Source organism: Macrotis lagotis, chromosome 7 (genome assembly GCF_037893015.1).
Source record: "Macrotis lagotis isolate mMagLag1 chromosome 7, bilby.v1.9.chrom.fasta, whole genome shotgun sequence".
Lineage (NCBI taxonomy): Eukaryota > Metazoa > Chordata > Mammalia > Peramelemorphia > Peramelidae > Macrotis > Macrotis lagotis.
The window spans coordinates 12,999,188-13,017,230 of record NC_133664.1 but is presented as its reverse complement, the minus strand read 5'-3'; the positions used below and the strand labels follow the sequence as shown (position 1 = coordinate 13,017,230).

General features: G+C 43.5%; 1 protein-coding gene across 2 annotated transcripts in view; it reads left to right on the top strand.

Annotated features, from left to right (window-relative positions):
- Window positions 1-18,043, top strand: part of RAPGEF5 (Rap guanine nucleotide exchange factor 5) — a 135,607-nt gene that overhangs the window by 73,272 nt on the left and 44,292 nt on the right. For both annotated transcript variants that reach the window (XM_074195455.1, XM_074195454.1), the window contains 4 exons: window positions 8,414-8,492; window positions 13,275-13,419; window positions 14,202-14,299; window positions 17,044-17,074. In XM_074195455.1, coding sequence (XP_074051556.1) covers window positions 8,414-8,492; window positions 13,275-13,419; window positions 14,202-14,299; window positions 17,044-17,074 — 353 coding nt within the window. The remainder of the gene's footprint in view (window positions 1-8,413; window positions 8,493-13,274; window positions 13,420-14,201; window positions 14,300-17,043; window positions 17,075-18,043) is intronic.

The window sequence follows — 18,043 nt, the reverse complement described above, 5'->3', positions numbered from 1 at the left end:
TCCACCAATCCATTGACCAAGAGTTGGCTGCCAGGCCCATCAGAAAAGCTTTTCCTCTCATGAGAGCCTGTCTGAACTTGGGCTGTCTTTGGCATAGCCTCAAGCCCCGCCCCCCCCCCCAAGAGAACATCCTGGGAGTTTTGGGAAGGGCTATCCAAATGACTTCCAGAAGTGCCACAGAGTCCCTTTGATCCAGTGGGCACAACAGGAAGTTGTAGAAGGGCCTGACAGCTGCCCGCAGGCAGAATTTGCTTGAGTCATGGTCCTGCGGCCACCCACTTATTTATCCAGGTGTTCATGGGATGGAGGCAAGTGCGTGATCTGTAGGAACTTGATCCAGACAGTCACTGTTGATTTAGGGAATTGCAAACCAAAGGGATGCTCCACAGTCATCCCCTAGGACATGTAGAGCCTGGTGCTGAGTTCATGGAAAACCAAAGAGAGTCCAATTAATTCCCTTTAATTTAGCAATGATGAATATATTGTAACAATTACTAACATTTTTGGCACTTCAAGGCCTGCACTTTTCATGTCTTCACACTTCATGTCTGAAATGTCTCATCTTGGTGAGCTGCCTAGGGGGTCCCTGAAATGATGAGTGACTTACGCAGGGTCACTCAACCAGAGGCAAGATTTGAACCCAGGCTTTTCTAACTCTGAGACCAGCTCTCTGTCCACTTTATCTGTTGCCTCAGTTCCCCCAAAATCATTTCTATCCATTTAGATGCTTGTTGATTTATTAATATTATTTTATTATAAAATTTTAAGTCTGCTTGCCAAATACCGCCCCCCTCTCTCTGTCAATAATTTTCAGTGAACTAGAGTCATATAAAGAGAAATCCTGTATAGTTAGAAGAGGAGCCCATTCCAAGTTTGGAAAGGAAGCTGATGATCCAGACTGTTCTGTGGTGCCTGGTGAGCTATCCTTAAATGGATTCAGATAGAAAGATCTGTCTTATTCCTGGGAATTACTTTGTGTATCTTTGGGTACTAATTTAAGATGTTAATATTCAGGATTTTTTTTTTTTTGCTTTTATTCCAAATGATTTTAAAGCATTAAATCAACTTCTACCCAGAACCAAAATTAGCATGATAAATCTGTAGTTCTTGGGGGCCAGCTGCCACAGCAGACAAACACTCAGACAGACCTAGGCAATTCTCCTCGGGTTGTGCATGGCGCCCGCCTGCTGCGCCTCAATGGAAGGCAGTTGCTTCAACCCAAGAGAGTGCTTGGAGATAATAAAACTGGGTTGTTCATCAAACTGTTTTATGTCCTTATCACTGATCTTAATAATAAATGGGACTAAATTGGGAAGTCTTGTCCACTGTTTGGATTTTTCCCAGTAAGCCAATGGAGTTGAGTTTTTATTTGGATTCACTCCATCCATTTATGCTGATTATAAACCATCCCTGCCTGCCCATCTTGTGCGAGCCTTGACCGTCCTAGCCAATGGTTAAGCATGCCGAAACAGTCATTATGGACCTTCTGCCTTCCAGTTCCAATGGGGCTTTGGGAGCCCTCTTTCCTTTTGATATTTCTTGAACATGTAAATCTGATGAAGTTTCATTCTTGGGAGAGAGGTTAGGGCTAGAAAGACATTGGAAAGTCATTTAAAAAGAGATGATATTATTCAGATCATGAAAGAAGAAAATTGGAATTGAGGGAGGTATTGGCATTGAGAGAAATGTATACGGGGGTCATAGAGTGAATTTTTTCTAAAGATTATGCAAGGCAGTAGGAAAGAGTGGGTATGGAGGAATCTATTAGCCATGTCACGGATGGTCAGAGATGGTGCTCTACTGGCCCGGCCTTGGACATCAAGTCAAGTCTATAAGCTTCTGTCAAATTCGTAATGGGCATTACAGGTATCTCAGATCCTGGGGGTCTGACACATCATTGTGAAGCATAGAAGGAAGGTTCTTGTAAAAAGTTTTAAAATAATCCTCTTATTAAAAATATCCATCAAGGACATAATTGTGTAGATGGTGAGCAGTTGTGCAAATTGAATTACATATGACCTATCCTTACCCTCTAAGGATCCTCAGTCAAACAGTGGATATCCTGCTTTCCTTGAATAGAAGGAGACCTAGGGCCAATTAGATAGCACAGTGGATAGAGCAGTGTTTCTAGATGCAGGGAAGTCTGAGTTCAAATCCAGCCTCAGATGTTCACTATCTATGTGACTCTGGACAAGTCACTTCACCCTGTTTGCCTCAGTTTTCTTATTTGTAAAATGAGGTGGAGAAGGAATTGGCAAACCACTCCATGATCTTTGCCAAGAAAACCCCAAATGGGGTCATGGAAAGTCAGATACAACTGAAACAACTGAATGACAACAACAGGAAATTATTGTCTATCTTAGCCTCAGTTTCCCAATGTGTAAATGAAGCATATCATTAGTTTATTAGTAATTATATTTGTACCTTCCTTCCAGGGGTTGGGAAGCTCACATGATATGTTATGTAAAGTGATTCGCACATTTTTAAAAGGTTCTCTATAAATACTGAAAGGACAATATTGCCTAGTGGATAGAGGTATCACAAAGACTGGCTTCAAAGCCCACTTCTGATAAATATTGGTTTTGTGAATCTGAGTAAGATACTAAAGTCTCTTGGCCTCAATTTTTTCCTCACCAGAATGGGGGCAGGAATAGTGTTGGTAGTTCCCAAGGTCTTTTCCAGTTCTAAGTCTATGATTTCATGCCCTTCAGACCCCATGCCCATGACAAACATATTTTTTTTTATCAGATTGCTCATGGCCTTGACCAAACTGCAAGTGATACAATGCCTTTGAGATCTTCTGCCTCTATGATGTGTCATAGTGAAGTGACAGAAAAACTGAAATTATAGAAGGAAACATTTCAGGGCCTTTGGGAAAATTTCCTGGGGGGGGGGGTGTGTGTGCTCAAACCCTTCTATTCTCAAAGGAAGATCTGGGGGATGACGGCAGAGGGAGTAGGATGTTTTGTACTTTGTTAAATATTTTTAAAAACATTCAAATTGTTTTCTACCATTTGACAAATGTCTCCCCAGTCATTCACTGGATAAGACACTATCTTTAAATGTCGTATCTTTTTAGGAATGAGTGTTATCTCAATGCCTGTTCCCATCTTTAAAAACAAAAAAAAAATGGGAGAGCTTTCAGGGTCAGGAGGTGTGGTCCTTCCAAGGACCAGGCGGTTTCTGGTCTGTGTAGGCTGAGTTGCAGAGAACTCTCAAAGGAACATTCCATCCTGCTGGGAACAAGATAATAAACCTCAGATCCAAAAATAAGGGCCCCCAGGAAAAAACACTGCTCTCAGGGGTGGTGTGTTTTTATTCTGTGATTTAAAGGGCTGAAATTAAAAAACCTGAATGCCTAGAGATTCAAAGGGAGCAAGCCACTTAGACTTGGGTCTGCATTCAGGGTTTTTGGAATGACGGTACAGAGCCTGGGGGGCCACCCCCGGCACCCCTTAGCTCTGTTTCTTGAAGTCAAGGACAGGTCACACAGCCTTGACTTGGAGAGGGTTTTCAAAGCTTTGCAAAGTGTTTCAGTTCCATTCGGGAGAGGGGTGAATCATTGCCATTTGCAGGTGGCCAGGGAGCAGACCCAGAGGCTGTTAGGAAGTTTTGCAGAGACCTGCTCCCGAACCACCATTAGTTTGACTCCTCTAAGTAGTAATCTGAGGTTGAGAAGGAGAAGGGAAGCGATTACCCCAAGGTCACACTGCTAATAAGCAGCAGAGGTGGATCTAAACTCAGGTCCTCTTAACTCCAAAGCTGCTGTTTTTTTCCCAGGACCATCTCCCTTTCAGAATCTTCTTTTCCTTCTCTTCCTTCTCTGATTTATACAGGAATAATTCAGGTAAGATTCAAAGGCCTTACTGAACCTTTCCCAAATGGCCTGAGGTTGAGTCTCTTAAGATGTGCCCTGAGTGCCACTGTGGACATGGAGGCACAGAAGGGTATGACAGATAGGACATTGGACTTTGTAGTTAGGGAGATCTGGATTCAAATCTCATTCTTAGAAGTTTATTAGCATGAACAAGTCAATGCCTTCTCTTGAAACCATGTTAAAATGAAGACGTTAGACAGGAAGGTCCCCATGGCTCTTCTAGCTTTAAAACTTGATGACTATGGTGGTGATAATGTTGGGGATGGTGAAAACTGATGCTTATCTCATACTCATTTTGTAAGCTTTAGAATGCAGCTTCATTTTGAGCCTCACCCCCAGGTTGGTTAGACAACTGTCCTCTAGTAGTTAGGGGACTTAGCCAAGGCCATACCTGATAAAAACCAGAGGTAGAATTCCAAAGTCACACCTGCTAAACGCCAGAGACGGACTCTGAACCCATATCTTCTTGACTTTCAATCCCAAACTTCCTCCCCAATCCCTGCCCAAGGGTGACATTTGCTCCAGATGTAGACTGGAAGTTGCAAAATGCTTGAAATTCTTAAATTATAAAGGAGGAATTGATTCACTAAAAGCAAAAAGGGGGGAAAAAAGACAAACGTTTAAACTCTTAAACAAAAAGCCAAATATTTAATTTCTTAAATATAAATTGTAGGTTTTTTTTCTTCAAATCTTAAAAAAAAGTTGGAATGCCATCTGAGGACCTTGGACGGAGAGATAAACAAGGGGATATTCTTGCTAAGCATCAATGATGTTTACCATAAAAATGGAGCCAATAGAATAAAGGTTGGACCTTGGACATCTCCAGGGGAGGACTGGGTTGGATTTCACAAGCAAATATGACTGCTCCTTGGCCTCCCCTTCCTTTGCTATTCCCACAAGACTGGGCTCTCCAACAATGGAGCTCTCTCTGTTCAGGAAGCTCTGGTTCATGTGTCCCCTGATGAACCTGGATGAAGAATTTTTCCTATTTCTTCCTTTACTTATTATCTTTCCATAGCATCCTATGGGCTGTCATCCCTCATTACCCTTGTACCTGATTGGACTTGCCGACTCACTTTTTCATGAACATTTCTTTGATGACATTCTTTGCCCTGCTCCTACATAATTCCTTGTTTTCAATGTCTCATAAATGACACCTGCCTACCAAGTGCCTTTCACATTGCTCTTTGAGAGATTCTCCAGTTTCATTCTTTGGAGATGATGACATTTTGTGACTTCCAAACATATACAACAATGGTTGAGTGTTGTTTAAAAGGTGGGAAATGGTTATAAAATGGTTATAAATGATTATAAAATCACATTTTAGTGTTTAGGTCATCAGTGAGTTATTTATACATTGTAAGAACATGGTCGCGAGAGAGCCTGCCTTGAAATCAGGGAAAATTCAAGTCTAAGTCCTGCTTTGGGCACACCATGGTTGTGTGAACCTGGACAAGTCACAAGCTCCCATACTCTGGGCAGCCTTCTCAAGCTATGAATGACAGAGAAGGTTCTAACCTGCCTTGGTGAAGGAAAACTCTTCCCTTGGGTCTTCCCTGTACTAAGAACCTGCTGGTCATTAAGAGCTCTTGAGGCAGTCACTGTGGGATCATCTCCTTGGAAGCCACTTTAGATTTGTCTCCTAATGATGCTGGGAGATCTTTGCAGCTTTCACAGTGACCTAGGTTGGGTGCCTCTTTCTAGGGAGGATTTGTTGGCCAAGACCCCTATGGGGATAATAGCTGGATCTTCCAAAGGAAGATCTGTTTTGATTTAGGGTGTTGGGATGGAGGTGAGTGTTAGGTTTTTGAAGGAGCATTAATCTTGTGTAAGGGGAAGATGCTTTCATATACAAAGCTGCTCTTTCCCCAAAGTTGAATAGCAATCTTTGAGAAAGAATAAAAGAATGATAACCTTTGGCTTTTGAATATAGATGAGGTTGAATATCCTGGCCCTTGTAGGCATGCTGCTGTTGACTCATGGTCTTGAGGGGCTAATTCCTATGGCATTGGGCTTTTAGAAATATTTTTAAATACTTAGAAGACCTGAATCTGTGAAAATCAAGAATGTGGACAGAAAATGCCTTTGCCTAAGTGTATCATTTTGATAGGGGCCACTTTATCTATCATACTCAATTACTTTTATTAGTCATCCATGCTGGAAAAAAGAAAACAAATGGTGTCTGATATCTATACCAAGTGGGAAGGGATGCTATGTATTTAAAGGAAAAAGTGATGGAACAATGGAGTGGTTAAATGATGAAAGGTCATAGCCAAATGTGTTGGGAATCTGGGTCATTCTATAAGATTTTCACTGGAGACCCATTATTTTCTTGTGGTGATAAAGAAAACCTGTTTTTAAAATTTTTTAATTAACATTTTATGATGGAGTATTTGGCAGATGCTATTATTTAAATATTCAGTATGGTTAGAGCCAAGGCGAAAGCAGCATTGAGAGTTCTGAGGCCTCAGTGAAATAGTTTGTCATATACTGGGGAGAGGGACTCTGTCTAGGTGGACACCAAATGTGTTTGTTCCAGTCCCTCAGGACTCAGTGGCAACTCGGTTCATTAGCAAAGCCTCTTCCAGGGTGAAATGGCCAGGTGTCTAAGGTGATGGTCTTCTCTGTCCTCCAGCTGACATCAAATCCAGCCTTAGGCACTGGCCTAGCTCTCTAGCCTGACTCAGTTTCCCCCTCTGTAATAATAGCATCCTTGTCCCAGAGATACAGTGAGGACCAAATGAAATGACATTTGTAAAGCCCTAGCACAGTGTTTGGTGCACAATAGGTGCTTAATTAATGTCTATTCCCATTCCCTAATGCTGAGGATATGACCCATATTAATAAAGTTGGTCTTAGTTTAATGAGATGATTCTGGTATACCATGCTGAAGAATTCTGGCATCCAAGACCAGGAGATGAGAAGATCCTTAAAGGTCACCTCATCCATCCACTTTCTTTTTAAAGAGTGGGAAACTGAGGTCCAAAGAGAGGAAGGAAAGAAAGAAACAAGCATTTATGTGGCACTGTGTACTTTGTGCTTTACAAATATATCCCTTGATCCCCATAACAACCCTGTAAAGAAAGTACTTATTTGCCCTATTTTACAGTTGAAGAAACTGAGGTAAAAATGAAGTTAAGTGACTTGCCCAAGGTGACACTACTAGTTAGTGTCAAAGTCTGGATTTGCACTTGGTCTTCCTAACTCGAGGTCCAGTGCTTTGTGCCATGATTCCATCTAGCATCATCAGCCAGGCAGGATACCTTAGCGAGGACCAGTCTTCAGCCTTGTTGGTTTAGCAGTTGCTCTGGGCAGGGCTGTCTGCCTGTGACTTGAAGATGGATGGAGGGGCACTCAATCCCTCCTGCTTTGGGTGGGAAGAGAATTGTGATCCATGTGCTGACAGAGAGACTGAGGAAACCATAGACAACAAACAATCTGAGAAATGCAAGGGAGCTTACTCCCAAACAAAAGGAGGATCGGGGGATCAGGGACTGGAGGGCGACCCCTTCCAAAAGACATGGGAAGAAACTAGTCCAGGTATGGGGGATAGCGAGAGAAATGGCCCAGAGATAGGCCACTGCCGTGGGTCACTCTGTATAAGTGGCTTCCTCAAGTTTTCCAAGGCTTGTTAGAAATGATACTGAGGCAGCCGGGTCTCTATCCATGAATCCATGGTCTCAAGGAATATGGGAAAGTGTTATGACTGAGGGTATAGAAGACCTACCTTCAGGGGACCTGGGTTCAAATCTAGTCTCTGATTGATGCAGCTACTAGATAATGACCCCAAACAGGGCATTTCAATTCTCAGCTCCTGGGAAATTCCCCAAGACTAGACAGGATGGACAAGCTAGTCATCGGCATCCATCCAGGAGGGAATTCCCAGTACCCACGATTCAGGGCTAAATAGACAAAGGAAGACCTAGCCCTAAGCTTCTGGGACTTCTTTCCCTTTAAGTCCATTCCTGGAAATGGACTGTGACTCCTCCTACATCAGGGTCCCAGGCAACATCGAGTTCACATAGGGCAAAGGGATCAATCTCTGATGGAAATTTTCTTTTTCTTTTTTCTTTTAATTGAAATTTTATTTTTCCAATTGCATGCAATGATAATGATGGAAATTTTCAGCTGAGCAAAGGGATCAGGCTTATGACAAGCTGAACAAGATAAGAATCAGAAGTTCCTTCGCCTTCTTAGAGAATGGCACTTTACCAAGGGTCCCTTCCTGCCCTCTGGGATTCATTCTCTGCTTCCCTTACTATCAACAGGGTAAATGCTTCTGGAAAGTTTCAGCCTCCCATAAAGATAGAGGCTCCAAAATCCTCCCCAGGGCTTGAATCCCACCAGGATGCAGGAAGCTCATGACCTCTCCCACATGGACATTAGTCATTCATTTGTATTCCCTTTCACTGATGTGGAGCCCAATGCCCACCTAGCCCATGGAGCCCCAATGCGTGTAGCCAGGCAGACCCACTGTGGGGGATGAATGGTGAATGCCAGCCCCCCCTCACCCTGACTGTTTGCTTTTCTCTACAGAGACCCTCCTGGACGACTTCCTCCTCACGTACACCGTCTTCATGACCACCGATGACTTGTGCCAGGCGCTTTTGAGGCAATATCCTTTCTTAACGGCAGGACGCCCTATAGGCTACAGTCCCAACAGATGTTTCACTCTCCGAACCATCTGCCTTGCTTAATTAGACAGGTTGCGGGGGAGCAGGGGGCAGGCGAAGGCCTCACATCTTCATCACTGAGGTTAAGATGAGGTGGGAGGAAGGGGGGAAAGGGATAAAGCATTTATTAATCACCTACTTTATACTAGTCACTAAACTAAGCAGCTGGCAAACAGTATTTGATGTGTAACCCAGGGAGGAAAAGGTGTTGTTTTGATTCTTGTTTTATAGTTGAGGAAACTGAGGCAGACAGAGTTTAGTGACTTGCTCAAGGTCTCCCAGCTAGTGGCTAAGGCTGGTTTTGAACTCAGGTCTTCAGTGCACTAATGAATGACTATGATGGATGTAGGTTGCTTCTTTTTCATGGCCCAAGGAGAAATGAGAAAGAGTTATAGGATAGGCCCCTAGGTGGGGCCACAGAGTATAGTGTGGGAGACCTGAGTTCAAATCCAAACTCCAATGTTTGCTAGCTGTGTGACCCTAGGCAAGTCACTTAATCCAGTTTACCTCAGTTTACTCATCTGTACATGGGAGTGATAATGGCTCCCACCTCATAGTGTGGTTGCACAAAGTAGAGAATATATATATATATATATATATATATATCTCATCTGCTCCCCAAACTTTAAAACACCCCATGAATGTATTTTTGTTATTAACTACTGTTAAATCCAATTTAACATTAACCACTTGTAATGTTGAAAGACAGCCTCCCAGCGAATCTACTCCATCTTAACGCTGCCCGGTCATCCTTATGAGAAAATACCAGTGAAGCCTCAGTAAATAATTCTGGCTTTTCTTGCCATACCCAGTTGAGGATTCCATTATAGCCCATCATGAAATTTTATAGGAAGAGGATTTGATATTCGCATGACCCCATTTGAACATCATGAACCCCGATGCTAATGGCCTGGCAATGTTTCTGGTCCATCATAATTCTTTTAACTCTCTGGGCTGATATGACATCGTATATTGTTTTCAACTTAGAGTATTTCCCTGCTAAAAGCATTTCTTAGGCTACTATAAAATATAATGAGGTAGGGAGAGCATGGAGAGCAGCAGTGTGGATACCTCTATTAATGACAACAGGAATGGGAGAAAATGGTTCTTTTGATCATCGCCCCATCTCTGGTGACCCAGATGAGACTCCAGAATCCTGCCCTTTCTTGTATCATGGGAAAATCAGTAAAGAATGCAAATCCTAACTCTTTTAAAGCTTATAAATGTTCACCTTTCCTACCCAGAACCAAGGATTGCAATGATAATGAAGAGGAAATGTCATTTGTAAGTCAATCATGATTACCTAATTATTTTGAGATACTAAATTTACAGAAAAATATTGTTAGGGAAAGGGGCAGCTGAGTGGCACAGTGAATAGAGTGCCAGTGTGGAGTCAGGAAGATGCATCCTCCTGCATTCAAATCCAGCCTCAGATATTTCCTAGCTAGGTGACAAGCTAGGGCAAGCCATTTAACCCAGCTTGCCTCAGTTTCCTCATCTGTAAAATGAACTAGAAGAGGAAATGATAAACTGTTCCAGTATATCTTCCAAGAAAATCCCAAATGGGATCAAAAGGAGTCTGACATGACTGAAAAACCAATGAACACACGATCGTCCGGTCCTCAGGCTTATGCCCCAGGAGGGATACTAGCTAACCTGAAAGTGGCCAGATTTTCTAGAGGTGGGAGGTAGACTATTAGCTCCACAGAGGCACAGGACAGGTCTTGGCTGAACTTTTTATTAACACTCTCTGTGTTCTGTACACAGCTGGAGTTTAATAAAAGTCGGTGGAAATAAGCATATTTCTAATTGCCCTAGTTATTTCTGGCTCATTGACTCTCAGCAGGTCAGAATATTGCCCGGCTTCCTATAGAACACTCCCTGGCTCATGAGGATGGGAAGCCTTTGGTGCTCTCAGTTGGAATCACCCACATTTTTACAAGTGAATCGAATTTGAAAGTCTCAAGGTCTCCTACTAAGAGGCTCAGAGTGATGTGGCCTCTGACCTCTCCAGGAGCATCCTGGACTTCTCCTACTGGAAGAGAGCTTAGAGATTAAGTGGCATAATGCTTCATGTTTCAGAGGAGAAAAATGAGACTTTCGAAGGGGAGGGCTGAGAGGAGCTGTTGGCATTTCAAGTCCAAGAAAAGCTGGAATGGCTTTCATTAAAACATAACAGAAAGCCATCGGATTCTCCCTTTTCACATTGCTGTCTGCTTGGTGTTACATGGCTAGGCTGCTTATGAATCCTGACAAATCTCCTGGGATGTTCATTCATTCACCCACACACCCCCAGGGGGGTAAAAGGAGGAATTCTAGAGCATTTTTCTTCTTTCACCGCTCTGTAAAATAAAGCTAATATAATAATTTGGGTGGCAGCAGCCTTGGAGGCTTGAAGCTCAGGGAGACAGTGTCTGTCAAGAACCTTGCCAGCCTTTAAGCAACATCTTTATGTCAGCCCTCCTCGGGTGCCAAGAAATAGCTTGGAGATGGGGAGAAGGGGTTGGCCTTGGAGCCAGGAGTCCCTGGACTGGGGTCCTGCCTCTGGTGAATACTAACTGTGTGGCCATGGACTAGTCACCTAACCTGGACCACAAACTCAGGAGAATGCGAAGTTACAGGGTAGCTAGTGGCTACCATCAGCTGAAAAGGGAGTCTGATACCAAGGAGTTCCTTCCTTTTTTAAAATTTTTATTGAAGGCAATGGGATTAAGTGGCTTGCCCAAGGTCACACAGCTAGGCAATTATTAAGTGTCTGAGTCACATTTGAACTCAGGTCCTACTGACTCCAGGGCTGGTAGTCTATCCACTGCTGCTCTATTTCCTTCCATTTGTGAAAATGAGGAACAAATGGGTCCCACACATGTAACCAGGGTCTTCCTGCTTCCTCAGTCCCATCCTTTATTCATAGCAAGCTCTTTGATGTGACTGTGTATTCTTTTGGAGGGTCCCTGCAGGGACTGTTTCCTCTTGGTCTTTTCATTCAGAATGCCCTATATTATATTGGTCCCAAAGAAGAAGGAAAGCAACGATTTGCATAAGCTCTGAACGTTAACTCGCTACCTATGGGTTTCTATGCTTATCCTCATTGCACCTATGAAGAAACTGAGTCACAGGAGTTAAGTGACCTGAGAGGTTCACACAGCAGAGGCATGACCCAGACTTCAAGAGCCTGACTCTAAGACCCCTTTCCTACTACCTCTAATTCATATCATGTTAGTTTAAAATGCCCCTTTCCAAGGAAAATCAAACCAAAACATTATAATTTTAATTTAAAGGTAGCATGTGTCTCTTCTTCCTGTTCCCAGTCTTGACATTGGATGTTGAACCAAAAGGAAATGGCATGATTCTCGTGTCTCTTTTCTACTGAATGTTAAAATGGCCGGGCTTTGTGTAGTGTGTTCAGAGCTGAGGGGAGGTAGGAGGCAAGAGTGATTAAGCCACATTGGATTGAAAAGTGCAGACAAAGCAGGATCTACGAGGCAAGCTGACTTTATGATTAGAATTTTCTCATAAAACACTAGGTAATTCCAGTCAAGAGCACCAAAGGCTTCCCACCCTGCTGAGCGGGCCAAGGTGGTAGATGTGCCCAGGCATCATTCTCACCTGCTGATTGTCCCTGGATGGGGAAGAACGAGGGTGCTCAGAAACATGCTTATTTATGATTCACCTCCTGTGTACAATGTAGAGCCCAGGGCGAGATGAAAGCTTGAGCTGAGACCTGGCCTGTGGCCTTCTGTGACTAACGGTCCCCTTCACATCTCTAGAAAATTTGGTCATTTTTCTGCTCAAATCAGGGCCAAAGGATGTTAGACCAGAAATCTGGAACTGGGTGGGGGGCGGTCCTAAGCCAACCCAGCCTTCTCATTTTGTAGGTGAGAAAACCGAGGTCTAAGGAGGTTGGGGGATCTGCCCAAAGTCAGGCAGGTCCTCTGACTTCAGAGCTGGGGTTCCCTTTCCCCTGTTCTACACAAAGGATTAGGGGGAACCTGGGAGGTGATAGAGTTCAACCCATCCATCTTGCTAAGGAGGTGACTACACTCAGTCTTCAAGGTGATCTGAGTTCTAAGTAAGGGGGGGATTTGAACCCATATTTTTGGGATCCAGGTCTGGTAGTTGGAGTTTTTTTGTTTTAAACCCTAGTCCCTAGCTAACATTCAGGGCTCTAGAGGGCACCTTCTGTCTCTTCCCAAGCAGAAATTCTCAACCTGGGGCCCATGAATATTTTTTACATGATTAATAGGTTTCAATATAATTGGATTCTTATGTAATTTATTTTATACATTTTAAAACATTTTTCTTGAAGGAATCAAGAGGCTTCACTATAGTGCCAGACCTACTTCCTTCTACCCTATTGAACTGAGGCTAAGCCAAGACCAGACCTCTGTGGTTGCTGCTGACCTTTGAAATGCCCTCAGCTTGGGTCCTTTGAGGTTGCAGATGGAGATGCTCAGGCTCCACATCCAGAGTTAAAGACTTGGCCATGGCCAGGCCTCTTGGGCATCACCTTTCCCTTGGGTTCCTGGCTCTTTTTCTTGGGGCACTTGGTTCTGTGTTGTACATGGACACCTTGGTTTTTTCTCTCTTTCTCCCATGAGTGAGCATCATCACTCAGGGGAATCTGCCCATGAATATACCGGAGCAGACAAAAATAGAAAGGGCCTGCCATCATTGGGACTAGAGCTATGGGACACTGCCCACGTGTTTTCTTTAACCTTTTTCACCTATTCTGCTAAGAAATATCAAGGCAAGGAAGAAAATTCGGATGTTCCTCGGCGAAAGCGGAAGGTCTTACATCTTGTGTCCCAGTGGATCGGGCTCTACAAAGACTGGCTGCCCGAAGATGAACACTCCAAGATGTTTCTGAAGGTACAGCTCGGGGCTACTGGTGGTCCTCTGATGTTCAGGGACCTGCCTTCAAAGGGGGAAGGTCTTGGACATATTTGATTGAAAGAAAAAAGACCATGTGAGAGATTATTTTATTGAATTTCATGGGAATTGTAGAAAAGTGTCTTTTGGTTTGGCTGGTTGAGACCAACATTTTCTGAAGTGGATAGCAATCTCCAGCTAAAGTCTACATTTCCGGACTTATTTTTCCTACAGATGATGTGAGCTATTAATTTGCAAATGCACGAAAAGTTTATGCCAGCTGCTCAAGAAGAGGGATTGTTTCATTCTTTTTGTTGAGTTCTTGCTGCTCACAACTGCCTAGGAGGAAGATGCCCTTATTAACCCCATTTTATAGATGAGGACACTGAGGCAGAAAGAAGTTAAGAGACTTGGCCAGAATCACATGGCAGAGTGGATGGAATACCAGGTCTGAAATCAGGAGGACCTGAGTTCAAATTCTGACTCAGACATTGACTGGCTTTGTGACCCAGGGCAAATCACTTAAATGCTGCTTGCCTCCATTTCCTCATCTGTAAAATGGGATAATAAGAGGACCTGCTTCTCAAGGTTGTTGTGAGGATTAAAAGAGATAATCATCGTAAAGGACTTAGCCTCTAGTACTACATAAACGTTTTAAAAAATTACAACAAAATAATTTCAAGTCTCTCTGTCTGTCTGTCTCTCTGTCTGTCTTTGTGTCTGTCTGTCTGTCTGTCTGTCTGTCTGTCTCTCTCTGTGTGTGTGTGTCTGTGTGTTTCCAGACCATATACAGGAACGTACTAGATGACATCTATGAATATCCAGTCCTTGAGAAGGAATTGAAAGAACTGCAGAAGATCCTTGGGATGCATCGGCGGCAGTAAGCTGGCCATTTTGTTTTCCATTTTTACTTCCATTGGCATGTCCATTTTTAAATTAGTCTCAATATACCAAATTGAGAAATTTTAAATTTTAAAAGATAAATTTTAAATTTAGGAAATTTAAAAGGTAACAGAGAACCAACAAGTGGTGTCCAGATGATCCCTGAATTCCATCTGAGCCCATGGCTTTTTGTCATCCCACAGCCAAAATAATTCTTTTGTCTTTTGGAATTAAAAAAAATAAAATGTCTACTTTCTCTGTCAAAATAGAAGTAACAATGATTCAGATAAAATAGAATTTCCTAAAGAAGCAAACCAAAAAACAAACAAACCCCAAAACACAAGCAGTTTGCTTTTTTATTTTGACCAGACTTCTGATTTCATCCCAATGGGAGAACTCCCAGTATGGAAAGACCTTCCACCGAAGCCAATCTGTAATTTTTCTTCTTAGGGAGTTGCTTAGAGGTGACTAATATTACTTCCCTTTGATCTCAAAATGTCAATATAGAAGAGATACTTCTTGAACCCCAGTCTTTCTTATTCCAAGGCTGACACTTGCTACTTCTCAAGATTTTTTAAAAATTAAAATAAAACTAAAATGTTTTGGGGGAGGGGTCAATTTAATCTAAAGTTAATTTTGATGCTGATACAATCACTGTGGAATGGAGGAAAGGAGGTTATATGTGATTTTTTTAATAAAAGAGACATTTTATAAATAGCTTATAGATTCTTTTAAATCTTATGGAGTCTCTTGAGAGTATATATTCAATTTTAAAAGATTAAAAAACCCCACTTTATCCAAGAACCTTCATTTGGCAAAAAATGCCCCTCTTGCCTAGGTGTTCATGATTAAAGAAGTTAAAAAGAAGCCAATTTAAATGATCAGCCATTCCCACCCTCGTCAGCTTGATAAATAAACAGCCAAGTCATCATTAGATTTTTCTGATATCATTATAATCCACATAGGGATTGGGAGTGAGGGAAGGGGAATCCTGCTTTGAATACTAAAAGTGGGAATTTTCCTGTGACAGTTTTGAAGCGCCCATCAAACCAAGATGCCCTTTAAAAAACTAATAGTAATGGCAAGCTCATTGCCAGAAGGGGCTGCCTCCTATTTGTCCAGGGCCCAGCCCACCCCTGTCTGGCATAATGCTTGTTGATTGATTGAGCTGAGTCTGCCTTGACCAGCCATTTCAATCCCAGTTTCAAGCATCATTTAATTCAGTGAGATCCATCAGGGTCAGGACAAAGGGGCTGCTGGGATTTTCTCTGGGCAGTTTCTGGGATCTGTGGCCCTCCCCGCTCCGTTCCAGAGGCTTAGTTTTATCACGCCGTACTCTTGGGCATCCTCAGTCATCTGGAGTATGTCGGGACACGAGGTTTGCCATCTTTGATTCTGACAGCCTTCAGCTCCTCATCACATGCACTGTGTTGTTTCTAGGGTATCAAACTATTATGTAAACATGAGGAAATGGAAGGATTATGGGGCACAATTGGGTTCTGTGTCAGCTTAATCCAAAATAATCCTTGCTTCAGATGCAGTCTGCTTTCTGGGCTTTGGGGTAGGGGACCTGGGGAGGGAGAAGGAAGGGACAGTGGGGCAGTTATTACCAGAATCGCAAAGTTTTTGTCCCTTGTGACTTCATTCTACATTTGATCACAATAGAGGGAAAAGGACTTTTAAAATGGAAGGAAATGACCAAATAACTTGAGAAAATAGGGCTGAAATCTTAAAAGGGGAGAACAGACACTCTCTGGCCTAAAAATCGTTTTTTAAAAATAAAAATGATTTAACGCCAGGCTAGTAGCAGCTAGAAATCTCAGGTTTCACTTTCTCATCATTGTTCTCTAGTCTCAGGCAGCTCATTGGGGGAAAAACTGCTTCTCCCTGCACAGGGCGATGGAGATCACCCCACTGTTCCTGGGGTACCTTTGATTTAATGTAATCAGGACCTTCATTCCTGGCTCTGCCCCTTGGCAGTCTTGGTGACTCATGCCATCAGTCCTGGCCTCAGTTTCCTCATCTGTGAAATGGGGGCCCTCTAGGGTCCAACTCCACAGCTGGGATTCTTTCTTCTTCAATGTGTTAGAGTCAGCAGAAGGGTTGGCTCACCCTTGTCCCCTCCGCTGCAGTTGGAAAGCCACTGATTGGCAAGAGAAATGTGGGCATCCTCCTCCCATAATGTGTCTTTGGCATGCTTCCCCTTGCCTGGCACATCGGGGCTTGGGTCTGGGCCACTCTTCTTGGGTTTGACTTCAAAGCCCTTTCTGCACAGTAAGGTGGGCGACTGATTCCAGGAGTTGGAGGAGGCAGATCAAAACAGAGTAAGTTCACAGAGTGAGGTCCCAGGTGGAACATGGGATCTGGCCTGGCTCATCTGGATCATTGTCTTCTGATCAGGGGGATGGGTCAGAGAGTTCTAGATCCAGGGCTCAAAGGGACCCTATAGGGCTTCTAGCCCAACCCCTCGTTTTACAGATGAGGAAACTGAGGGAAGAGTCCGGTGATATGGCCAAAGTCACACTGATAGGGATTTGAACCCAGGTCCTGCTCAGACTCTGAATTGATCTTTCCACTATCCCACACTCAGTCTCTTGTCTTCTTAGTGTCAGTGAGAAGGCAGAACTGCTCTCTGAGTGTGCTGGGCATGGGGGGAACATTTCTCAGGGGAGGGAGGTTTAGGCGGGCAAGCTCTGCCCTCTTTTTCTGAACCAAATTTGACTTTGTACTTTCTGTTTTCAGCACTGTGGATGAATACTCACCACACAAAAAGGTAAGAATTAGGAGGATGCCCCTTAGGATGCCTCCCCTGCTGACCCTCCCCTGGCATGTCTTCATGAGTTAAAGGAAGCCTACCCAGACCACAGCGAGATCCCCTTGGGGCCGGGCCAGGGAAAATCAAACTGAGTGCCCATGATCTTGACTCTGGCCTGGTCTCTCTGAATCAGTGTGGGAGTGGAGTCTGCCATGCCACTGGCCCCCTGACCTCTCTAGAAATGAGGTGATCCAGTCCCTGGGCAAACCCACTTAGAGGGGCAGCTGAACTCAAGGTTAGAAAGGAATCACTGGCTCAAGAAAAATGTTGGTGCAGTTCAGTTTGGTTGGTTTTGAAGACAGAGAGGGTCAGTCCATCGAGGACAAATGCCGCCAGCTGGGCGGAGATGGGGGAGATGGACGGAATACAGCAAAAGATGTCTCCTTAATAGTTCAATCCTAAATTTTCCTAAACTGAAGCTAGAGTGATGGAGAAGGGACTCTGCCTCTGGAGAAAGAGGGCTGGGTTCAAATCCCACTGCCAATGCTTGGGCAAGTTACTTTTCCTCCTGACTCAATTTCCTCATCTGTAAAATGGAGTAGGATTAGATAGTAATGATAATGACAATGGTGCTAATGATAATCACATTTACATTTAAGGTTTGCAAAGCACTCCACATCTTATGATGCAGATATTATAATCATCATCCCCAAGTTACAGATGGGGAAGCTGAGACAGAGAGGAGTTCAATGACTTGCCCTGGGTCACCCATGAGTAAATGTCTGAGACAGAATTTGTACTTGGGTCTTACTGACTCCAATTCCCAAGGATCGTCCACTCTATAACATAGCTGAGAGGGAACACTGAGGTTCTCTCCAGCCCCTGAGCTGGGAGCCGGTGATGATGAAATTACCCTGGTTGCCTTCTTAGAAATGGAGGGATTGGAAAATCATCATGTCCCTGTTGCCAGGTAAACCTTGGGGCTGG